The sequence below is a fragment of the Gambusia affinis genome, linkage group LG16 (assembly GCF_019740435.1).
Source record: "Gambusia affinis linkage group LG16, SWU_Gaff_1.0, whole genome shotgun sequence".
NCBI lineage: Eukaryota > Metazoa > Chordata > Actinopteri > Cyprinodontiformes > Poeciliidae > Gambusia > Gambusia affinis.
The window spans coordinates 11,660,298-11,680,001 of NC_057883.1; the positions used below are offsets into that span (position 1 = coordinate 11,660,298).

The window sequence follows — 19,704 nt, forward strand, 5'->3', positions numbered from 1 at the left end:
CAGCTAATCGTTTAATTCCGGTAATGATAATTAGTTTCCCACGGCTCCAATCAGAAATAAGTAGACTTGCAACCTTTTGCTGAGCTGTAATTGTACAAATAAATAAATAAATAATCATTGACCAATCAGAGTAATTGAGGCAAGGCTCTGCGGATGTTACCTTTGGAGCTGTTAAGTTATGTTTACATTGCAAGAACTTTCGTCCTTAGTCTTTAGGTTTGTGTGGAGCAGAGGATCTAAGAGTAGAATAAATTAAGCTTCTGAAACACATCAGCTTGTAGGAAAGCAATTCTTTTGAAATGTTTTAACGTTATTGTTCACTTTAGTTGTTAAATTCTGTATGGTTGAAAAGTTATACAGAATGATTATTATCATGACCAAACGTGCTATTTGTAAATGAAAAATGAAAAAGTTGAAACCAGCTGAAAATGTAATTTCCTTTATGCATAAACTATTTTCTTTCTATAACATGCTTAAATCAGTTACTGTTCAAAACATTCATACCACTTGAATTTTTTAGTTGTAATTGCCACAAAATGTGATTTTGAAAAATATCAATTCAGAGAGACTGCATACACACCACACTTTTCAGATTTCTATGAAAGATTAATAAAAAAAAATTGTTCACTTCACAACTATGCACTCCTTTGTCTATCATACAAAATCCAACACAATAATGTCTGTGGTTGTTGAGATGTTAAGATGTGTAAATACAGTTTCAAAGCACTGCGTTATGAGATATTAAATGTATAAAGTAAGTGGAATAATCACAACAGTATTGAGGCTGGGTTATCAAAATGAGTTTTCATTGATTGAGATTAAACAATTGAAATGTTCTGTTGTTGCCGCTATGTTGTACTTTATATCTTCCCTGACATTGTAAAGATCATAAAAACTGATTAGGAGTTGGACTGTAAATGTGAGGGGCTTTCATATTTCAATTGATATTTTTTTTTCCTTTTCTTTTCTAGGATACACAAATATGCTTTCATCTGGTTAATGTATCAGTCTAAAACCCACAGACATTAATGCCGCAGCACTGATGGCATAACTCTATTTCAAACAAGAGCAAACACAATAAAAAGCTCTTTTTTTTCTGTATGACATGGATACCACAGCACTAATGACATAATCATATTCTCCTTCATTCATTCTGCAAGCAAAAATATTGAATTATCCTGAATCCAAGAACAAGTAAGATAAGATATGGCTTCTGTTGTTGTCCTGAAAGCACATATATTCAGCCACAGCGGGCTTGGCTTTGAGACCTGGTCCAGAAACAAACCCAATAAAAGCTTAACGTTATTCTCTTTGGTGGATTCCACAAGCAAAGTATTGAATTCAATCAGATAGCCATTGCCTGAATCAAATATTGTATTGTTATAAAAAATAACTATTGTGTCAGTCATTATTTGGCTGGTAGCCTCCAGATTGTATTCTATTTCAAAAAGTTTAGATGTTTCGTCTTTAAGCTGTGTTTTTTTTTTCTCCACTGTGTTTGTTAGGTGCCATTCTTTGGGCCACTGTTTGATGGTGCTATAGTGGACATGAAAATTTTATCCACCATGGTCAGAGCCACAGCTATCAACGCAAGTCGAGCTCTCAAATCGCTCATTCCTCTCTACCAGAACTTGTATCCTTTGAAGCACTCGTTTATCAGAATGTGGAAAGCTGAAGGTAGGTCGCTGAGGCGGAGATTTCCTTCCCAGACTTCTCTGTCTTACGTCGGTCTGCTATTTTATACAACTTTTGGTAGTTTTCAGTGAATTGTTTTAGCTGTTTATATGTGATTCACATAGTTTTTAAGCTTCTCCCCATTACTAATGGCTTCTGTTTTGATCTCAGCTGCAGATAAAAATAAAAAAATAAAAATGATCATTCCAATATCTGCTTTCTGGGAACTTGATAAGTTTTCCCAACTTTAGTGCAGTTTTTTGGTAAATAAAAGTTTCATGCTATTCAAATTGTTATTCCTTACACTCACGGTGTACCTTATGCGCACTTCTTATATAGACTCTTTAACATCTGTGTTGCTTTGGCAAAATCTGCTTTCAGGCAGACGCCAAGCGCTCAAAATTGCATTTGCCATGATGAACCAAAAATGTTTTCTTGGAGAATATCTGTTGAGACAAAATGATGGAAGCTACCCAGTAAAAAGCTCTATTGTTTTAAAACTGCAGGATAAAATATGAGTTCTGGTGTCACCAGCAGGTTTGCAAGATTCGAAAATATCTCTTTTCTGTGAACAACTTCAGCTACTAAAAAAAAATTTGTTTGTAGTTGAGTTCTGATAATAGTTGTGTTTTGAGCAGTGCGACTTAAATTCTCTTCAGTGTTTGTGTGAGTGAGAATGTTGCTTGATGCTCAGCTTGAGGAGGAACAGTAGCGAATCAATGTCCAGTGATGTTTGGTCGTGTGATGGAGCCGTGTTTCGTCTGAAGTGCATTTTAGCGGTGCGCAGGAAGGTACAGGGGACGTCTTGTCTATGGGTTGCTGCACGTCTCCAAGTGTGAAGGGGAAAGAGAGAAACGGACGAGAGCGTGTACAGCTTGCCTGATCCGGTGTGATGGTAGCTCGGTTCGAAGAAGCCAGAAGTCGATACTTATTGATGAACCTCCTCGGAAGCTCAGTTTCTAAATGAGAGGCTTTGCTCTGCGGTCTCATAGACAGACACACACACACACCCACACACAGGTGTCTACCTGTGCACGTACTGATAATTACACTCACAATGGCCGAACACTCCCAAGGTGAAATAATGTATCCCACAAGTGCATCCACAACCTTTTTCAATGAATGCAAAATCAAAGACACTCTGATTTGTAAGGTAAGAATTTCCTTCAAACTGCAGTTCTGGCAATTTGATCTCATAATGACACTGTCCGTGTGTCTTCCTGTCCATTTTTCTGCGAATTTCTTCGTTTTAAAAGGCAACATTTGATTGCTTGGCAGCAACCTTTCAAACTGGGTTGTTCAACTTTTCAAGTTCTTAAAATCCTCAGGCTGCCTAGATTAAACCAGCAAATGTCCCCTGCAAACCGTCTCTGATGTTTTTAATCCATATTTTACTTTTTGTCTTCGTAGGGACAGATGCATTCAATAAAATTCTGTAATTTGAATGATTAGCACATTAATTAACAATCAATTTAAAATGTGGAATTTAAATAGATTCATTCACACCCACTGAGTTACATGCAGTCGTATTGAGGCTTGTCAGATTAAAAGTATATTTGAGAATAGACTTCAAGCAGGTTAATCATTAATAAACATACGGGCACTCTTCTTTTGAAGCACATTGCTGTAATCAAAAATGTAACTCAAATCCTAGCCACAATTATTGCTTCTGCTTGTGAACGTCTTTCTACCGCACTTCCTCCTTCCATCTAACTTTCTATTAATATCCTAGAATGCAGCCCTTAGCGACCAACCAGCGTATTTAGCAATGACCTCTTCTTGTGGAGCGAGTCGTTATTTGTCTTTCATTATTATGTAGGCTATAAAATATAATTTCTTTGAAATTGTTTTGGCCTTATGTAATATAAGTTTATACAAATCAAATTGGTGAGCTAACCTCATTAATATAAAGAGAACATTTAAAGCTACATTTAATATAATTGTTTCTGCCTGTGAAGATGAGCAGAACTGAAAGATTCAAAAAAAGATATTGCTCACAAATCAACACAGAATGAAGCGTTTGGACCCAGGCATGCATGTTGCTTAAAGATTGGATTGAAAATAATCCAATGGGAAAAACCTCTCCAGGGCGTCCTTAGGAAGATGTAAATGGGAGATTTCTTTTCAACTGTTTGTTTTCTTTATCTTTCAGTCTTTTCTATTCTTTTGTTTTCTTTCTCTCCTTTACCTTTTCTCCTCATCTTAATGTTCCCTTTGTCCTTGTTTTCCATCTTTCTTGCTTTTCTTTTCCTTGACTCTTACCTGTTTCTCCTATTCTTCTTTTGTCATAAATGAAGTGACTAATTGAAGAATAGAAGAAGAAGGAAGACTTCCTACCAATTATGCAGAGATTTCCAGCTCATTTCCACCTTCTTTTCTATATTTATGTCCTGGTTTTTGCTCACTTGTTGTGTGTCTCACTTCCACTGTGCAGACACCTGTGCACCTTAATGTTTTTGTCTTTCATCGGTGTTACAGCCTCTGTGTGTTTATATATGGGTGACAGTCTGTATGTGATGACACACATGTCTTGTATGCGTCGTTCTGAGTGTTTGTGTGAGTTGGAGAGAGTCCCGGTGTGTATTGATCGGTGGTAAGCAGCAGGTCGATGTCTCTGACAGGCTGAATTACAGTAATCAGTCATTATTGACTCCCCATGTCTCTGCTACGCTTACTGCTCTCCTCTGTCACCACTTCTCTGCTTCTTTTTGTTTCTTTTTATCTTTCAGCTCCTCCAACTCTGTCGGCTTTTACATCCCTTCTTGTCCATCCCAGCATTCCTGTTTCTCCCTCTTTAATTCTTTCCTTCCTCTACCGACTTCTATTTCTTGATCTTAGTGAATTTTGTTCTTTGTTTATGACAATTTTCAAGTTTCAGTTTTTCATCCATCTCAACCCAATTCCTCTGCAATTAATGTGTCTGCAAAAACTTACTCTAAAATTGAGGGAAGCTCGTCGTGACTTAAGTCATCTTGATGTAAATCTGCAGAAAGTGAATCTACTGCTTCAGATCTTATTGGACTAAAAGGTCTGAGCCGAAAATATAATTGTTTTTGATATTATTACATTGTAGGTCCTTGTAATCAATGTAATTTCATTCCTAAGTATATATAGGTTTTGACCTAAATAGACGGTGTGCACATCTCCAAATTGACCATTCAGTTTCAGGAGCTCCTCATTTCTAAGGCACTTCTGAGCCAGTAATACTTATTTATTTATTCATGGTTTCCAGTTCATCATTATATACTTTTGCAGTGTCAAAAATGGTGTCAAAACTCAAATATTTTCTTTCAGCAACTTCCTCTCTGCTTCCTGTCTTTTTTATTTTCCCCACCTTATAGTCGCAAATAACATGTTACTTTGGTCTAATTGTGGGAAAATCAATTGATTTTATTGAGATGGTCAGTGTAAAATTCTGACTTATTGCGACATTGTTGTGCTTTTTTTTCCTCTTCTATGTTTAAGACTTAAGAGATGAATGTTTATTAGCTAAATTAATCAGAAAGTATATTAGGTTGCTATTAAGTTGGAGCCACTCTAAGCATAAAACATGCTGTGGTGAGTTAATCTCCATCGGCACAGAAAGAAAATCTGCATTGTGTAGCATGAAATAACTAATATTATCTGGTAATTACTGCAACGTTTGAGTGGCAATTTCAGAAATTCATCTGCAGTGGAAGATAAGTGTGGTTAATGTGGCCCTTCAGAACTACAGTGCTCACATGGTAATCAAATTGTGTATTCTCTAGTCTAGAGTCAATTACATCAGATTTTGAGATGTAAACTAAATGAGGAGTAATTTGGGGACTTTGGCATCGTGACACTACAGGGCAGTAACCTGGAACACTGGCGCTTTGTATATTTAGAGAGAAATGTGTATAACATAATTGATCAAAACTTTTATTGAAAACATTTTATAGTATAGCTCAGAAAGTTCTTACAGAGCAATCTGGATCTTCCAAAATTATAGAGGGAAGGTCTGAGCTTTACACAATAATTAAAGTCAATGCGACATCAGTGAATTATGATGCACCAGATGGAGTCAGATTTCAGAGACTGGGTTCATCTGTTGATAATTTGCATGTTTGCAGATTAACTTGTCCTCTTTGTCATGAGTTCCTATAAATACCATTTATGAGACTTTTATCTTTAGTGTTTAATGTCTATGTAATCGGGAACATTTACCAACCATACCTGGAAGTTGTGACATTGTTCACATAAGAAGGTAAAAAAAAAAATGCACGAAGTGTTGCATCAAGATGTGTGTCATCTTGATGCAACACACATCCGTTGTTTGACAAAGCAGGACTCGCACAGAGGAGGAATATGGAAACGAAGGGCAGGTCGGCGGTGCAAAGTATGTCAGTGATAACTGGCATTTTTTTTCTCCCCTTTTCCTCTTCCTGTTTGCCCTCTTCTCTCCCTCTCAGTCTCTTGGCCCTCGGGGTAGTCCATCTGCCTTTTCTCTGCCTCTGATCTTTCATTCACCATGACTAGAGCCATCCAAAAGCACTTGGAGTGCCAGACCGCAGGGGCAGCTGTGTGCGAGCATGGCTCTATCTCACAATATCAGCCCATTGCAGGAAGAAGGTCCAGTCCAAAACTCCCCACATAAAAATGCATCCTTCACCAGTTTTCAGGAACTTTCTCTGCCCTCTGATAACTTGTGCAAACACAGCAGCAGATCTGTGCTCAGTGTAGGGGAGCATACCGCCATCAATGCATTCCTTTGATTAGACCAGACAAAGGTAAGGAGCTGCCCGCTGAGTGATAGATTGGTGTCACATCTTGAAGCAAGTACTGGATGTAATTTAAATCTGATCAATTTCGCTTTATTCCACACAGTGTAGCTTCAGGTGCTGCTAGGTAAGAATAATTATAGACATGCTAGAGGATAGTAAGACTGTAAACTGCTCGTGTTTACAATTTCTTAATAAATTTAAATATTTCTATTTTTAGATTATTATATAGTGACATATATAATGTTTGAATTAGTACAAACAAGCAGCCACTACAAACAAGACAAGTATTATTATTTTACACAATATATATGGATCAAGTTGAAATAAAATGAGATCTAATAAAAGCAATAACACTTACATTAATAATAAATATTTAAAAACCACATTGAAATGATTGTTTAATGTACTAAATGTAAGAGCTTTCCTAAAATTGCAAGTGCTGCAGTAGTTTTCAGACGTTCAGATACTTTATGCTTAGTGGTTTTACTGAATAGCTTCCTTTACATCTATTACAACTTCAGCCGATCAATAAGAAATTAGTATTGAATTATATACATATCTAACATCTTAATATATTCAAGGAGGATTCAGAAGTAAGCCACTTTAATGGTTAAAATCTTTAATATGACTGCTTCAAACCTGAACGACAGCGAATGCCAGAATATTTCTTGTAGAAACTCAGTTTTGTGAGCAAAACGTCTGGTTTGAGTCACAGTTGAGGTTTTATAATACAGAGATCAGTGTGTAAGTGTGCGTGATTGCTGTTTCTGCAGCGTCTCTGGCAGTCCTCCATCTGCTTCTGGGTGATTGTGGTTCTGGGGAACAATGTTGGAGTGATGCTAAGCTGCTGCACAAATACAGACCACCACGCAAACACCCACTGCCAGCGAGTGTTTGTGTGTGGATACATTTTTTTAAATGTACATCACCTATGCAGTGCTACTCCTGCACGTGATGGCGTCTGTGTAAACGTTTCACTCCCAGGATTACAGCGAGTGTGGGACGTCCCCCTCTGTAGTAGTTGATTGGCAGAGATAGCGGCACTGAGGCTGGGGTCAGCATATGGCTCAGTATGATAGCGATGCTTTGTTTGTGTGTTGGTGTGTGTGCGGCTGCCTCTTTCCTCTCTTTCACACACTGTTCCCTGTGAAATGATGGCAGCTCTGGGCATGTAGCGCTATTATCCCCCATATTCACACACACACACACACACCCACGAGCAGCAGCCAACGCTAGCGGCCTGCTTGGCTTCTCTTTGACAGCTCCCACAATAGAGCTTATTGTCCAAGAGAGGCTACAATCTGCTGTGTGTGACAAGGAGTGTATGTGTGTTATGTTCTGTTGGTGGAAAGGTGGGAAAAAAAATAAAATCTGAAGACATTTTCTTATTGCTGATAATGAAACTTGGTAATGTTATCCATAACCTTTATTGGAACCATCACACCTAAAAGCTGCTTCATTTAGGTATAAAATAATCTGTGCTGTTGCTTTCATCTTGTCTTTTATTTTTAAATGAACAGATCAACGTTTAGAGTAGTGATTGAGAAACTGGCAGAAGTTGAGCTGCTTCTTTTTTTTTTTCTTTTTTTTTGGGGGGGGAGCATCACAGACCCCACAAAGGATCTGATTAAAAATAGGAACGAATCAAGATTTAAACCTTGAGCTCTGATTGGGGTGGACGTTATTGTGGTTAATTATTTCCTGTTGGGTGGATGGAGGAAGTGAAAAGAAAGTGATGGGGTGAAGGGGATCACAGCTAATCTGTTCCATTTCTCCTCCTGGGAAAAGTGTCTTTTTCTATCCAACTATAAAGACACAGGCGTACTTGTTACTGTTAATCTATTAGAATATGAGGTCAATTTCTCAGTAAATCAACACACTGGCTTCAGAATAGCATTAATATTTTATTTTCTACTATAAATGCTAAATTAACTGTTTTCAAGGAGAGTGTACTGGATGTCAGAAATAATTGTAATCAAGTCTTTTTATATATCCCTCTTTTCTGTCATCCATCCCTTTCCAACCCAGTCAGTCCTTCATAAATCCATCTTGCCATTCATCCAAATCCAACCCTTCCGTCTAATCATCCACCACAAACATCCATCTCTCAACACACCCATCTTTGTTCATGTGTCCATCCATTCATCCATCCCATGTATCCATCCTTTCACTCATCATTCCTTCTACAAGTCCTTCCATTAATCCATCCATCCATAAACTTCCTCCAGTCCAGACAGCAACTCATTCACAGTCTGGGGACTCTTTTCTATTTGAGCTCTGCGGCCTCAGGTGCTACTGGTTTTATGTGAGCCATTATTCTTTTAGTTAAACACACATTTCAGTATTTAAGCAAGCTCAGATTTTCACGTAAATTCGGCATTATGATTTGGATAAATAAGCCTGAGAACATTGCTTCATACCATGTTTACGCTCCAAGTTCTGAAGTATATGTTTCCCGTCTTGAATGAGAGACCGATGTCAGTCTGCGTAAATGCCTGTCACTGAGATGTGCAGGCACATCAGTTGTTGCCATCAGTGGCTCGATCACACCTTGTTGGAGCAGACCCCCCTCTGACTGGTAAACAAGTTAATCTGCGGCGTTGTGTGTGCGTCGTTGCGCGGATGCTCTCCGTGGCTCGGTGTGTGAATGTAAGTATTTCGTGTGACAAGGTGTTTAAGATTCAAGTAGGGATCTCATAGATGACCGAGGCCGAGAAGTGCTGCACAGCAAACTGTTTTGTCATGAGCGCTAATGGCCGCCTTGAATTTGGGCTTGTGGGGACCGTAAAAACTGTCGCGAAGGCTGGAGAGTTTTTGAATTGTACAAAATCTGTAATAATTAATAGCTGTTACTAAACTAATAAGCCGGGATGTGGAAAAAATATGTGGCAAACAAATTAAGAGTTGAATGAAGCCTGCCAGGTGCTGCTAATTAAATTAACTTAATTAACTGATCAACATTAAGTCTGAGCACCTTTTTCAAAAGTTGTTGAATAGGCAGATAGTTGCCTCTCTGGAGCATACAGGTGTGTGAGTTAACACAACATCATCAAATAGAAAGACTCTAGCAATTAGCTTATAGAACCAACTGTTGCTGCCCATAAATGCACTGCTAGAAAAATCATTCAGCAGGTGAACCATTCAAAACAAAAACAGCTGCCATTCTTCTCATTATAGGATCTGTGCTGATGAATTTGCTAGTTATTTAAACTTAGTTTATTTTAGAAAAAGTCCTGATCTAATTCTTAAGAACAGAAAAGAGTGATAAGTATCTGCATTTCATTCTAGCTGGTGAAAAGAGTGCAAGTAGAGCTTCAAAATATAAAATGGGGGAAAAAAACAGGACAGAGACAAAACAAGTGATGCATTTAAACTCAACCTGTTCATCAGGTGGTTAAAGGTTTAAGGCTATTCGTCTTAAAGATCTAAATCTGGTCATAAGTGTGGGGTTCATGTTTTGTTTTGAATATTTTCATTCATGCACCATCTCATGACCCTCTAATGACGAGGCTAATGTGCTTTCTTTGATTGTGGAGATGTGAAAGTAAAGGTCTTTGCTCACAATCAGGTAGAGGCCTTAAAAACAAACAATTTGGACCAAACGTCATGCATGGAGAGCCAAAGATGCCATAATTAAATACATCAATACATCCCAAAATAGAAATGTGACATTTAACAAACAAAAAAAATCTTAATCTTAAATTAGAATTTATTTCCAATAAGTATCCCCCAGAAGGAGCTTTCTAGTGGTTATTTACTCTCCTATTTTATAAGTGTCGACTTGGCTGGGAAATAATGTAAGATTTTAACATTTATACTTCCATTTATCTCAATAATTGGTAAACTCCCCTCTGCACAAAATTCACCACTAAAAAAAAATAAACAGGTCTAATGTAACACATTGTTTTGCAGAGATGCATTATCTCTGCAAAACAATGTTTGAATGAAACAATGTTTTCATTCATAGGTGTGAAAATTGGTGAGCTGCAAATTGACTCAGAGACAGCATGACTATACTGTCTGCTAGCGTGTCAAATAACATCAGCGCAAACCTTTCACAACAGCTGTCAAGCAGGGTGGTAGAGTAGTGATGATTTGAGTTTTCCACCTGCTGGACGAAGACATCTTTGCAGCCATTAAATGAATCGTGAACTCGTCTCTATATCAAAGTTTTCTATAGCCAAAAGTAAATTAATTTGTCCGACAATTAAAGCTGGGCTTAAACTGGGTTATCAACTGGAAAAAGTCTGCAGTGTACAACAGAATAGCTGGAATATAAAAGAATGAAGATGTTACAATGACCCAGTCAAAGTCCAGACCTCAGTCTTATTGTGTTTTAATGCTATGCATTCAAAGATTTGTAGCTTTCTATTAATAAAACGTATAATCTAACTATGTCACCTTTTATTTCTTTATTATCAGCATTAATATTATTTCTGGAAAAATGTATGTATATGGGGAGTATTGTCTAACTGCCTGCAGATAAGAATAGGATTCATCTCCTTAATATGAGAATTGTTATTATAGCCTTAGTGACAGTTTGATGCACTTAAGCTGTGTGTTTGTGAAGTTGAGTGCATATGAATTGTAATTGCGCTGGCAGCTTTAGGGCTCCCTGATGGTGGCAGGGAGGAGGGTGAGCATCTAAACGTGTACACACACACACACACACACGCACACACACACACACAGACGTCAGAAGGTGAAATAGTCGGGCGACAAGGGGCCAATTAATGTATCACGTCTGTGTTTTTCTCTTCGGCTTCTGCTTCTGCACCAGGTTAAAGAGCAGATGAATAGGTGGGGTAAATGCAATTGTGGGCCCATGTGTGTCTCTTTCATGCCTGACGTCCGGCAACAATAAGCAGTGCATTAGACCAACTTATCTCTGTCCTCATCGTTGGCGTACGTGGACACACACACACTCGTAATGAAATCACAAAGCCTCCATATCATTGCTATCACAGAAAGATATAAACCCATTAGCTTGTTCCTTTGGGCACAGAGGCACACACATACAAGCACAGGTTTATCATTACACGCTGCAAAGCTTTTCCAATTGTATTATCCCTCTGATGTCCTTCCCTCTGTTGTCTGTTCCAATGCCTGGGGTGGAGAGGACAGATAGTGTGTGTGTGTGTGTGTGTGTGTGTGTGTTGTCGAGATGCTAACCGAGATTGTGTGTTCCTGAAAGAAGAGGTATCTTACAGATGAGCTACAGAGGATTTTCTCATTTTTAAACATCATTTTGAGCCTCTCAAGAAAATTACAAAGTTGTCTTGGTAACATTGGGACAAACAAAGAGGATCTTCTTTTTTATGCATAAACAAAGCATCCGTGTCACAAGGTTAATTAATTTGAACTTTTGACTTTGATCATCCTTGTAACAACTGTTGACTCCGTTAAATGACGTTAATGTCTGTAACTCAGTCAGCCTCGGTGTTTATCAAAATCTCATGAATTATTGATAAAATAACTTTTTTATGAATTATAACTCCAAACTGCACATGGCTTTTTTTAAAGGAAATTTACAAGACTGTCTGTTACATTTTAATTAAATGCAAGCTTAGTTTATTTGTAGAATAATTTCTAAGGAACCCAACAAAGGTGTTGCGTTGTTCATTTTGCACCAATTCCTCTTACTGAGCATGGATGTGGTGACATTAATCTAATACTACCATAATTTCCTGGCTGTTAGCACATCCGAGTTTAAACCGCACCCACTAACTTTGAAAAGAAAAAAAAAATTATAATTATTTGATTTATTTTTTTTTTGTGTCAAAACGTCCTGTGTGAACATTTGTTCAGCTTCATGTAGACCAAAACTACAAACACACATTCTCCATGCAAACATTGCCATACACACACATCCCAGCAGTGGTCCCAGCCCCTAATGTGCTAACAAGCTCCTTTCTCCTCCCCCCGTGTGTCCTCCTCTGCTCCTCCATCCACCCTCCGTCTCAAGCGATCACAGGAGTCGAACTCCGTCACAATGAGCTGCGCGACGGGGGAAGGGAGGGAGCGCCAGGGATGGCATGAACACTTCACTCTACTCTATCTTTTCAGCCACGCACGAGAAAATGAGTTTCTGACTCGACACAAAAGAGCCTCTTTATCCACCCCCTCTCCTCTCTGCTCTCCTCTTCTCCCTCTTTCCTGTCTTTCTCCCCTCATAATTTCCCTTTCTCTCTGCTTCTCCATCTGAAAGAGATATTTTTCAGCTAATGACTTTATAAGAGGAGCCATCTGAAATTCAATTACAGAAGATTTCATAGTGGTGACCGCCATTTGGATGGAGGGAAGTAGGGATGGATGGATGGAGGCAGAGATGTGTGAACATCTATTTTCTACGACCTCTCACTGATTTTGACTTAATTTTTTATTTTTATTTTCTCAAATATAAGCTTAATTTGTGTTGCACGTCTTCTGTAGAGAAACCAGGATTAGAAAAACATTAATTAGAAAGGCTGCTAAATTTCAGCTGCTATTTCTAATGTCAAGAATGAGCATTCTGCCTCCAAGAAGTCAAATTTATAGCAACATAAGCTAGGAGGTGACATCATTGAGAATCTGAAATCACATTTAAAGGCTAAATTAAATTTATTCGTAAAAGGAGAAACTCCTGGTTTCTGGCTTCAGTCAAAGTTTTTCACAGCGGTTTGCTATGAAGACAAACAGAGTTGACACCACAAGCAGGCCGGAGATTGGGTGAAAGTTTGTTGTCTGTTTCCCGCTATAGCTCCCAAACATGATCAGATACAAGTACAAATATATTTCAAGCAGACTTGATCACCCTGCACTGCTAACTACTGCAGCTTATATAATATATATATTATTTTATAACGTATATTAAGTTCCTAATGTTTTAAACATTGTGTCAGTTATTGTTTACCTTTTTTATTTGATTTATATTCTCAAAATAATGAATTTTATTATTCAAGATTAGCTGAACAAGTAATATTTAGTAACATATTTAGAATTTACAATTCTAAATCACAACTTAGAATTGTGATTCTTTCCCAAAATATGCCAGGTTATTTGAGATGGTAAACTGCAAACTTTTAAAGTTTTGTTTTGTTACTAAAAACCATGTTTGTGGAAATAATGCTGCACGTTTAAACTAGATTTCTTCTTCTACTGCTTTATATTAGTTGGCAAGTGACTCTGTGCATTACCCCCACCTTGTGAACACAACCCATTACAACCAGACTTTGATAATCAGACCAGTCATTTATCTACCCTTATAGGTCTTGTGTGGGATTGTTTTAGTATAATATATTATCTCTAAATATTTGACAGTCATTGTCAAATACTTACACTGGCTAAATTAGTTTGCAAATAAGTATACATTCTTAACATGTTCCCAAAATCCCTGATTTCAATAATATAATTTGAGCTTCAGGTCAGTTTAAAAGAAACTTTTCCTCACCTTCAGTTTTAAATTTCCTCTTTATCAATACATCTGCCAACATTACTGACTAATTTTAACATGTTTGCTAATAGATCCTTCTCTCCTTGCTCTAAAAAGTTGCGGTAGTGCTTAGTGGCAGAACTTCTTTGTCGATGTCAAGGTGTGCATCGGTCTTGTACGTCAGTCCCTCCAAATGTTCACTTCCTCATTGTAGGGGAGTTTGTGACATGGTGACATGAGTCTGCAGGTGGAGACCCTCGCTGAGATGAACAATGAGGTGCAGAAGGATCGAGGAGGCTGGAGGAGTCAGGTTGCAGAAAAGTAAAGTGATGTTCTTGTCATTTATCTCAGCAGTGGCACCGCGTTTCTGTATGTTTTCCTCCTTGTTCGCGCTCTGTTTCCCCATCTCTGCAGACCTCTTTCTTTCCAGCAGGTGTCCTTTAAACCTTTTCACCTTTTCAAAAAAAAAAAAGAAATGCTGCAGCCATCACAAAACCTCCTATTTTCACTTTCCCTGCTGCTAAACATGTTATTAAAACTTGATACGAAGATGATTAGGTGTGGTTTGCTTGCTCCTAATTGCATTTCATCCACCTCTCTCACACTGACTGACTGGAAGGGGGGAACAAGTGCGAAGCAGGGGAGCGAGGGAAGCAGGAAAAGGCAAACGGTGTTGATCGCATGGCAACTCGGGGTGAGAGACGGTGGATTCACGCTTTGCATTCACCTGCTGCTCTTCCCTGGGCTCCCTCCGGATGACGTCCATTCACATACTCGCTTTGTTGTTCCCTTATTGTAACTTAAATATTGCCCTCCTTTCTCACCTTCTCTGCCACTCGCTGCAGGATTCTCACCCCTCTTCCTCCTGTCTCCCGTTGTCTTTTTGCAACTTCTCTTCCACCGTCATAATCTCACTTTCTTTGCACCTCATGTTTTGTAGGCATAAAGAGTTGAAAAGTGTTTTACAAACAATCATGTCTTGTGAATAGCATGGGGGTGGGGGGAAACTCCTTGACGTCCTGATTACTCGCCTCAAAGTTTACCCGAGTTTCCTCCTTTGCTCCTTTCTCCTCGATCTGGCCGACTGCACTTTAAAGGAGCCATATTGTTATTACCATCGTCCCTAACCGAATCAGTTACCATTAGACCTGAATCTTTCTCCTTGTGTCCCATAGACCAGCTCTCTAACCCAATAGAAAACCCATGGGCGCTATTACAGATGGCCGCCCCGTTTCACGAGGCACAAACACACAGATTTCATTCTGAAGATTCATTGGCCTAATCCCATCACACACTCAGACATTAACCCATGCACTTACGTACACACATGCAGCCGATTTTATCAAACGCAGGCACACAGACGCAAAATCATGCTCCCATTGAAAACCCCTAGTTATTGGAGCTCAATGAGTAAATGATAATGCTATTGGAGGATGACGGGGGCTGGTCTGTGTGTGTGTGGCTGTCATTATGGTTGGCTGTCTGAGACAAACTAAAGAAGAGAGGGCAGATGTCATTGTATCAATGAGGTTATCTCTAATGGGTGGACAGTTGAAGTTCTGCCTTTCATTCACACAGATCACTGCTCAAACCAGAGCCGCTTTCTGAGCCGCTCAGTGTGACGGAGAGCGATCGAAGAGCTCATGTTTATGTCTTATTTTGTTTATTTCATTTAGTTTTTGGAGTTTTGATTTTCTCGTTCACATGGGAATTTTTCTTCATAGAATTCATTAGTATAAGACGAAAACTGTTTTCTTGGAATTCTTGTTTTCATTTAACGTATTTTGCTTTATAAAAGTCAATGTCATTTTTAGTCATTATATAAATTTGTTTACAAAAAAAGGTAGTTATACATTAGTTATTTCTTGTTGTAGTTGCAGTTTAGAGACAAAGCAATCATCTATTAAGGATGTAAAATTATATTTTATGCAAACTCATAAACTACAAAATTGCCAAATTCTTTTACGTAAAATATTTGATTTAATAGGCTCTTGGTGATTTTAAATTACATATACTTTTGTTCATTCTTTAAACTAGTTTTTAGTAAATAATGCTGTTTTGATTCTCTTTTTTAAATTAATTTTACGATCTGCTAGTAATTGACAATTGGTCAGTTGTCTTGTAGTATATTCGATTTCATTTGATTAAACAATTTTTAAATAAGCAAATCATAAATTATGTTATATAAATGTATCTTTTTATTAAAAATTTTCTTAAGTTTAAATTGGCCAAATAAAACCTTTTATTTAGTTCATGCTCTGTTTTCTGCATGAGCTCCAGCAGGTTCTTAAAATTGTTCTTCGTGACATATTGGGGGCGTGGAGTTTTCATCATTATTCACGTTAATTTGCAAGATTGTGCGTGTTTCGAATACACCCATTAAAGGGAATTTCTTTTTATATGTTATTTTATTGTATGTATTGGCTTGTGTACATCATAAATGTATTATTTTGCCCTTTAATTTCATGAATTTACATATTTACAATTTGCATTCCTTACTGTACTAAAAGAAAATCTTGCTTTATTTTAGCTGATCCTATTTCTGTTGTTACCAAAAGCCTCCAACTCCAGCAAAAAAAATTAATAAAAAGATCCAGAGAAAAATCTAATCTTGACTTCTTTTACTTGACACGACGTTTTGGTGAAGTTTAGCCTTGACTCTGACCTCAGCTACGAGGAGCGAGCCCGATATCTAGAAAACATTGTGCAGCACCACCAGGAGCCAACCACGTTTGAGGATTACGCTGCTCGAGTCTACAGCCCAGCTCCCTGCACTCACCCGGCCTCCGACTCAGGTGAGACCAGACGGCCAGTCAGGCCACATTTTAACACTTCAGTGTTTCCCGCGTTTCCCCATCAGCATTTGTGGAACAATTCAGTGAGCTGATTTTTGTTTGGTATTATAAAACTTCTTCCGTTTTGGGATCGAAATGTCCCCACTAACGTTGGATTGTTAATTTTCCCGAAGTAGAGCGCCTCCCCCCTCCACAGCCTGGCAGCTCACAGTCTGAATCCCAGCCACAGTTTTTGATTCAAAGCTGCGCTCGGCCTTTTTCTCTCTCCAGAGCATCTCTGAGGAGTTAGGCAACATCTGATCGGCAATAGAGATGCCAGCCACACACGTGGGAATCATATGCGACTCCTCTGTGAATCATTACAGTGATTCACTGATTCTTAGCAAAACATTAAACTTTTACTTTGTCCTAAGACTCTCGTTTAATTGTAATTGTTCACAGTGACTTCTGCATGTAGGCCATTCATCTTATCAATAACAGGAAGTTACTTTTATCTTAAAGTGGTGCAACTTTATTATGCAGGCGTGTTTTAGTGTAGTATTTCTGTTTCAGCGTTAAATGTGTGATTGTGTGTGGGGTTTTCTAAATATCTTCCTGCTCCTCATTTTACCTTCTAATCTGTTTAAAGCATCAATATATCTTTTTTTTACCAAGATAATCTTAATCAACCTACTTTAAGGCTGAATTACATCTGGTATAATCCAGTTCACCCGTGTCACGCTCCCCTGAAATATGTGCTCCATACTCAGATGTAATTTGCTCAGTGTTGGTTTGTCAGTACTTTGTTCCAGTTGCAAACTTCAGGGCACAGGATCAGGCGCTTTACATTTCGACTTTTGAAGTATAAATCCAGATATTACCCAAAATCATAAGTTTGTGAACAACATCTGGACATTAAAGATCCTGTGCTTTGAAAAACATCTTTGTCTTTCTCCTTTTGAGTTAACCTGCAGTTCCCCTCCCCTAACAGTGAAGTGACAATCTTCTCTTCTTCTGTTTTTGTTTGTTTAATTTCACCAATTCTATTTATTATTTTTTTATACTGTTATATTTTTTTTTCTTTTTTTGTTTTGTTTTCTTTCTGTTCCCCTCTTTCCTTTAGATCGTTTTGTCTCACTGTATAGCTAAAAGGTAAGCCTGGTTACGTGATTGAAAAGCTTTTCTCTGGTTCGCTCTTCCCTCTGACATTCCAGCCTAATGTTTCTCTCTTCGACTCCTCCACCACGTCGTGTTTTTTTGCCGTTTCTTCCTGTGTGTTTTTGGAATTGTCAGCAGGTCTGCATGTTAACAACAGCGCTCTCTTTCTCTTCAAAAGGAGGTTTCACTTTCTGCTACCCGGGCAGTTTGATGTTGCCGTAACTTCTGCTAATGTTTGCTCCGTGGATTCAGATCCAAACTTGATCCGTATTTGACACCAAACTGCTCTGAAGTGAAAGTGAGACTTCCTCCTCTAATGATGAGACGCTGTAAGCCCTCCTCTCCGTTCAGTCGCTTGGTGATTTTCATGGTTGTTCTGTTAACCTGAGGCATCACTCTGACCTGGTGAATCTTGACCTCTAACCTCTCTGTTTGCTCCTGTCCTCCTGGTTTTTATATGACGTCACACTGCTCTTGCTCTCTCTATCTCACTCACTCACTCACTCACTCACTCACTCACTCACTCACTCACTCACTCATGTTACTGCGGGTAAGCAGTCCTCCACTCATACACAAGCTGTCTGAATGTGAATTTTGAACTAACGCTGTATTGATCATGTTTTACTTATGACGTAAAGTTTAAATAAATCAGGTTTTTATGTCTTTGTAGTAAAACAGGTTGTTGTTCTGTGTTTTGTCCTCCTTTGTTGAATGTTTTCAGATTCTTTACTACATATACTTGTTTCTTTTTCTTGTCGTTCATTCATTTTTGTGCATTTTCTTTCTCCTCTCTCAAACTCCTTCCTCCTTTCATATTTTCTGCATCTCTGTTTATGTTTTCCTTACTTTACATCCTCCTCTGTTTCCCTGAATTACATCTTTCCCACCCTTTCTGTCCGCTCTTGTCCTTTCTTTTTCCCTTCGTCCCACATTGTGATCCATGCCTGTCATTTGCTTTTATCCCAATTCTTATAATCCTCCTGCTTTATTTTCCTGTTCTTCCACTCATTTAATTTCTCCTCCATTTTGCTCTTCTGTTTTTTTTTACCTTATGTTACTCAATTTAAATTATATTTTAACCTACTTTACTTTATCTTTCTTGCTTTCATTTTCTTTTTCCTTCCTTCTTTTACTTTGGTTCCCTTATGTGACTTTACATAATTTTATTTTCTTCCCTTAACTGTAATTTAACCTACTTTACCCTATTTAATTTTTCCTCACCTTATTTTTCTTTGTGGACTTTATTTGATGTAACTTACTTTCCCCTCCTTCACTTTACTTTTCCTTGCTTCCCTTTCCTGTCAGCGTTTCTCTTTTCCATTTTTCTTCCCTCTTCTCTTCAGAAGAGCATAGCGTTTTGTATCTTATGGTCCCTAAGCCTGTTGACAGCTTAAACCAGCTGAGGGAGAAGAGCAGAGGCTTAAAGCAGAAGGTCCTTCATGCTGGCTGTGAATGGTATGAACTGGAGATAAAAACTGTAGTCGGACAGCATTTTTATGTTTTCGTAACTAAAACCCCAAAAGCTGCAAGTAGTTGAGCAAATTAGCATCAGTGAAATTCATTGGCGATTTATTGTTAATAAAGTATTTCTGTGTTAAAAACGCAGACTTGGTGAGCTCCTTCATGGTATTTTTCTTTCTGTAAGCACGTCTTTGGGATTTAGGGAACAGAGATACAAGATGGCATTGAGCTTCCAGAGCCTCTGTTGTAGTTTTGTTTGTCTGTCTGGTAGCTGCCTGTCTGAGTCGTTTTGCGTCCTTTGTTTGTCTCTTGGAGTAGTTTGACTGAGAATCTCTGCAGTCTTCCTCAGTCTACCTTTTTTGGGGGATAAGATGTAATTTTCTTGTTCTCCCCTTATCCTGTTTCTGCTCATCCACCCTCCCCCCCGTTCGCCTCACCTACCCTTGCATCAAACTTCTCTTCCTCTTCCACCCCCAACTCCTTA

General features: G+C 38.3%; 1 protein-coding gene across 7 annotated transcripts in view; it reads left to right on the forward strand.

Moving 5' to 3' along the window:
- Positions 1–19,704, forward strand: part of ralgapa1 (Ral GTPase activating protein catalytic subunit alpha 1) — a 62,116-nt gene that overhangs the window by 40,413 nt on the left and 1,999 nt on the right. For 5 of the 7 annotated variants that reach the window (XM_044143713.1, XM_044143714.1, XM_044143719.1 and 2 more), the window contains 2 exons: positions 1,506–1,633; positions 16,498–16,622. In XM_044143713.1, coding sequence (XP_043999648.1) covers positions 1,506–1,633; positions 16,498–16,622 — 253 coding nt within the window. Of the gene's footprint in view, positions 1–1,505; positions 1,634–16,497; positions 16,623–17,724; positions 17,754–19,102; positions 19,699–19,704 lie in introns of those variants that run through there. The other 2 variants (XM_044143718.1, XM_044143717.1) reach the window with 2 other exon arrangements.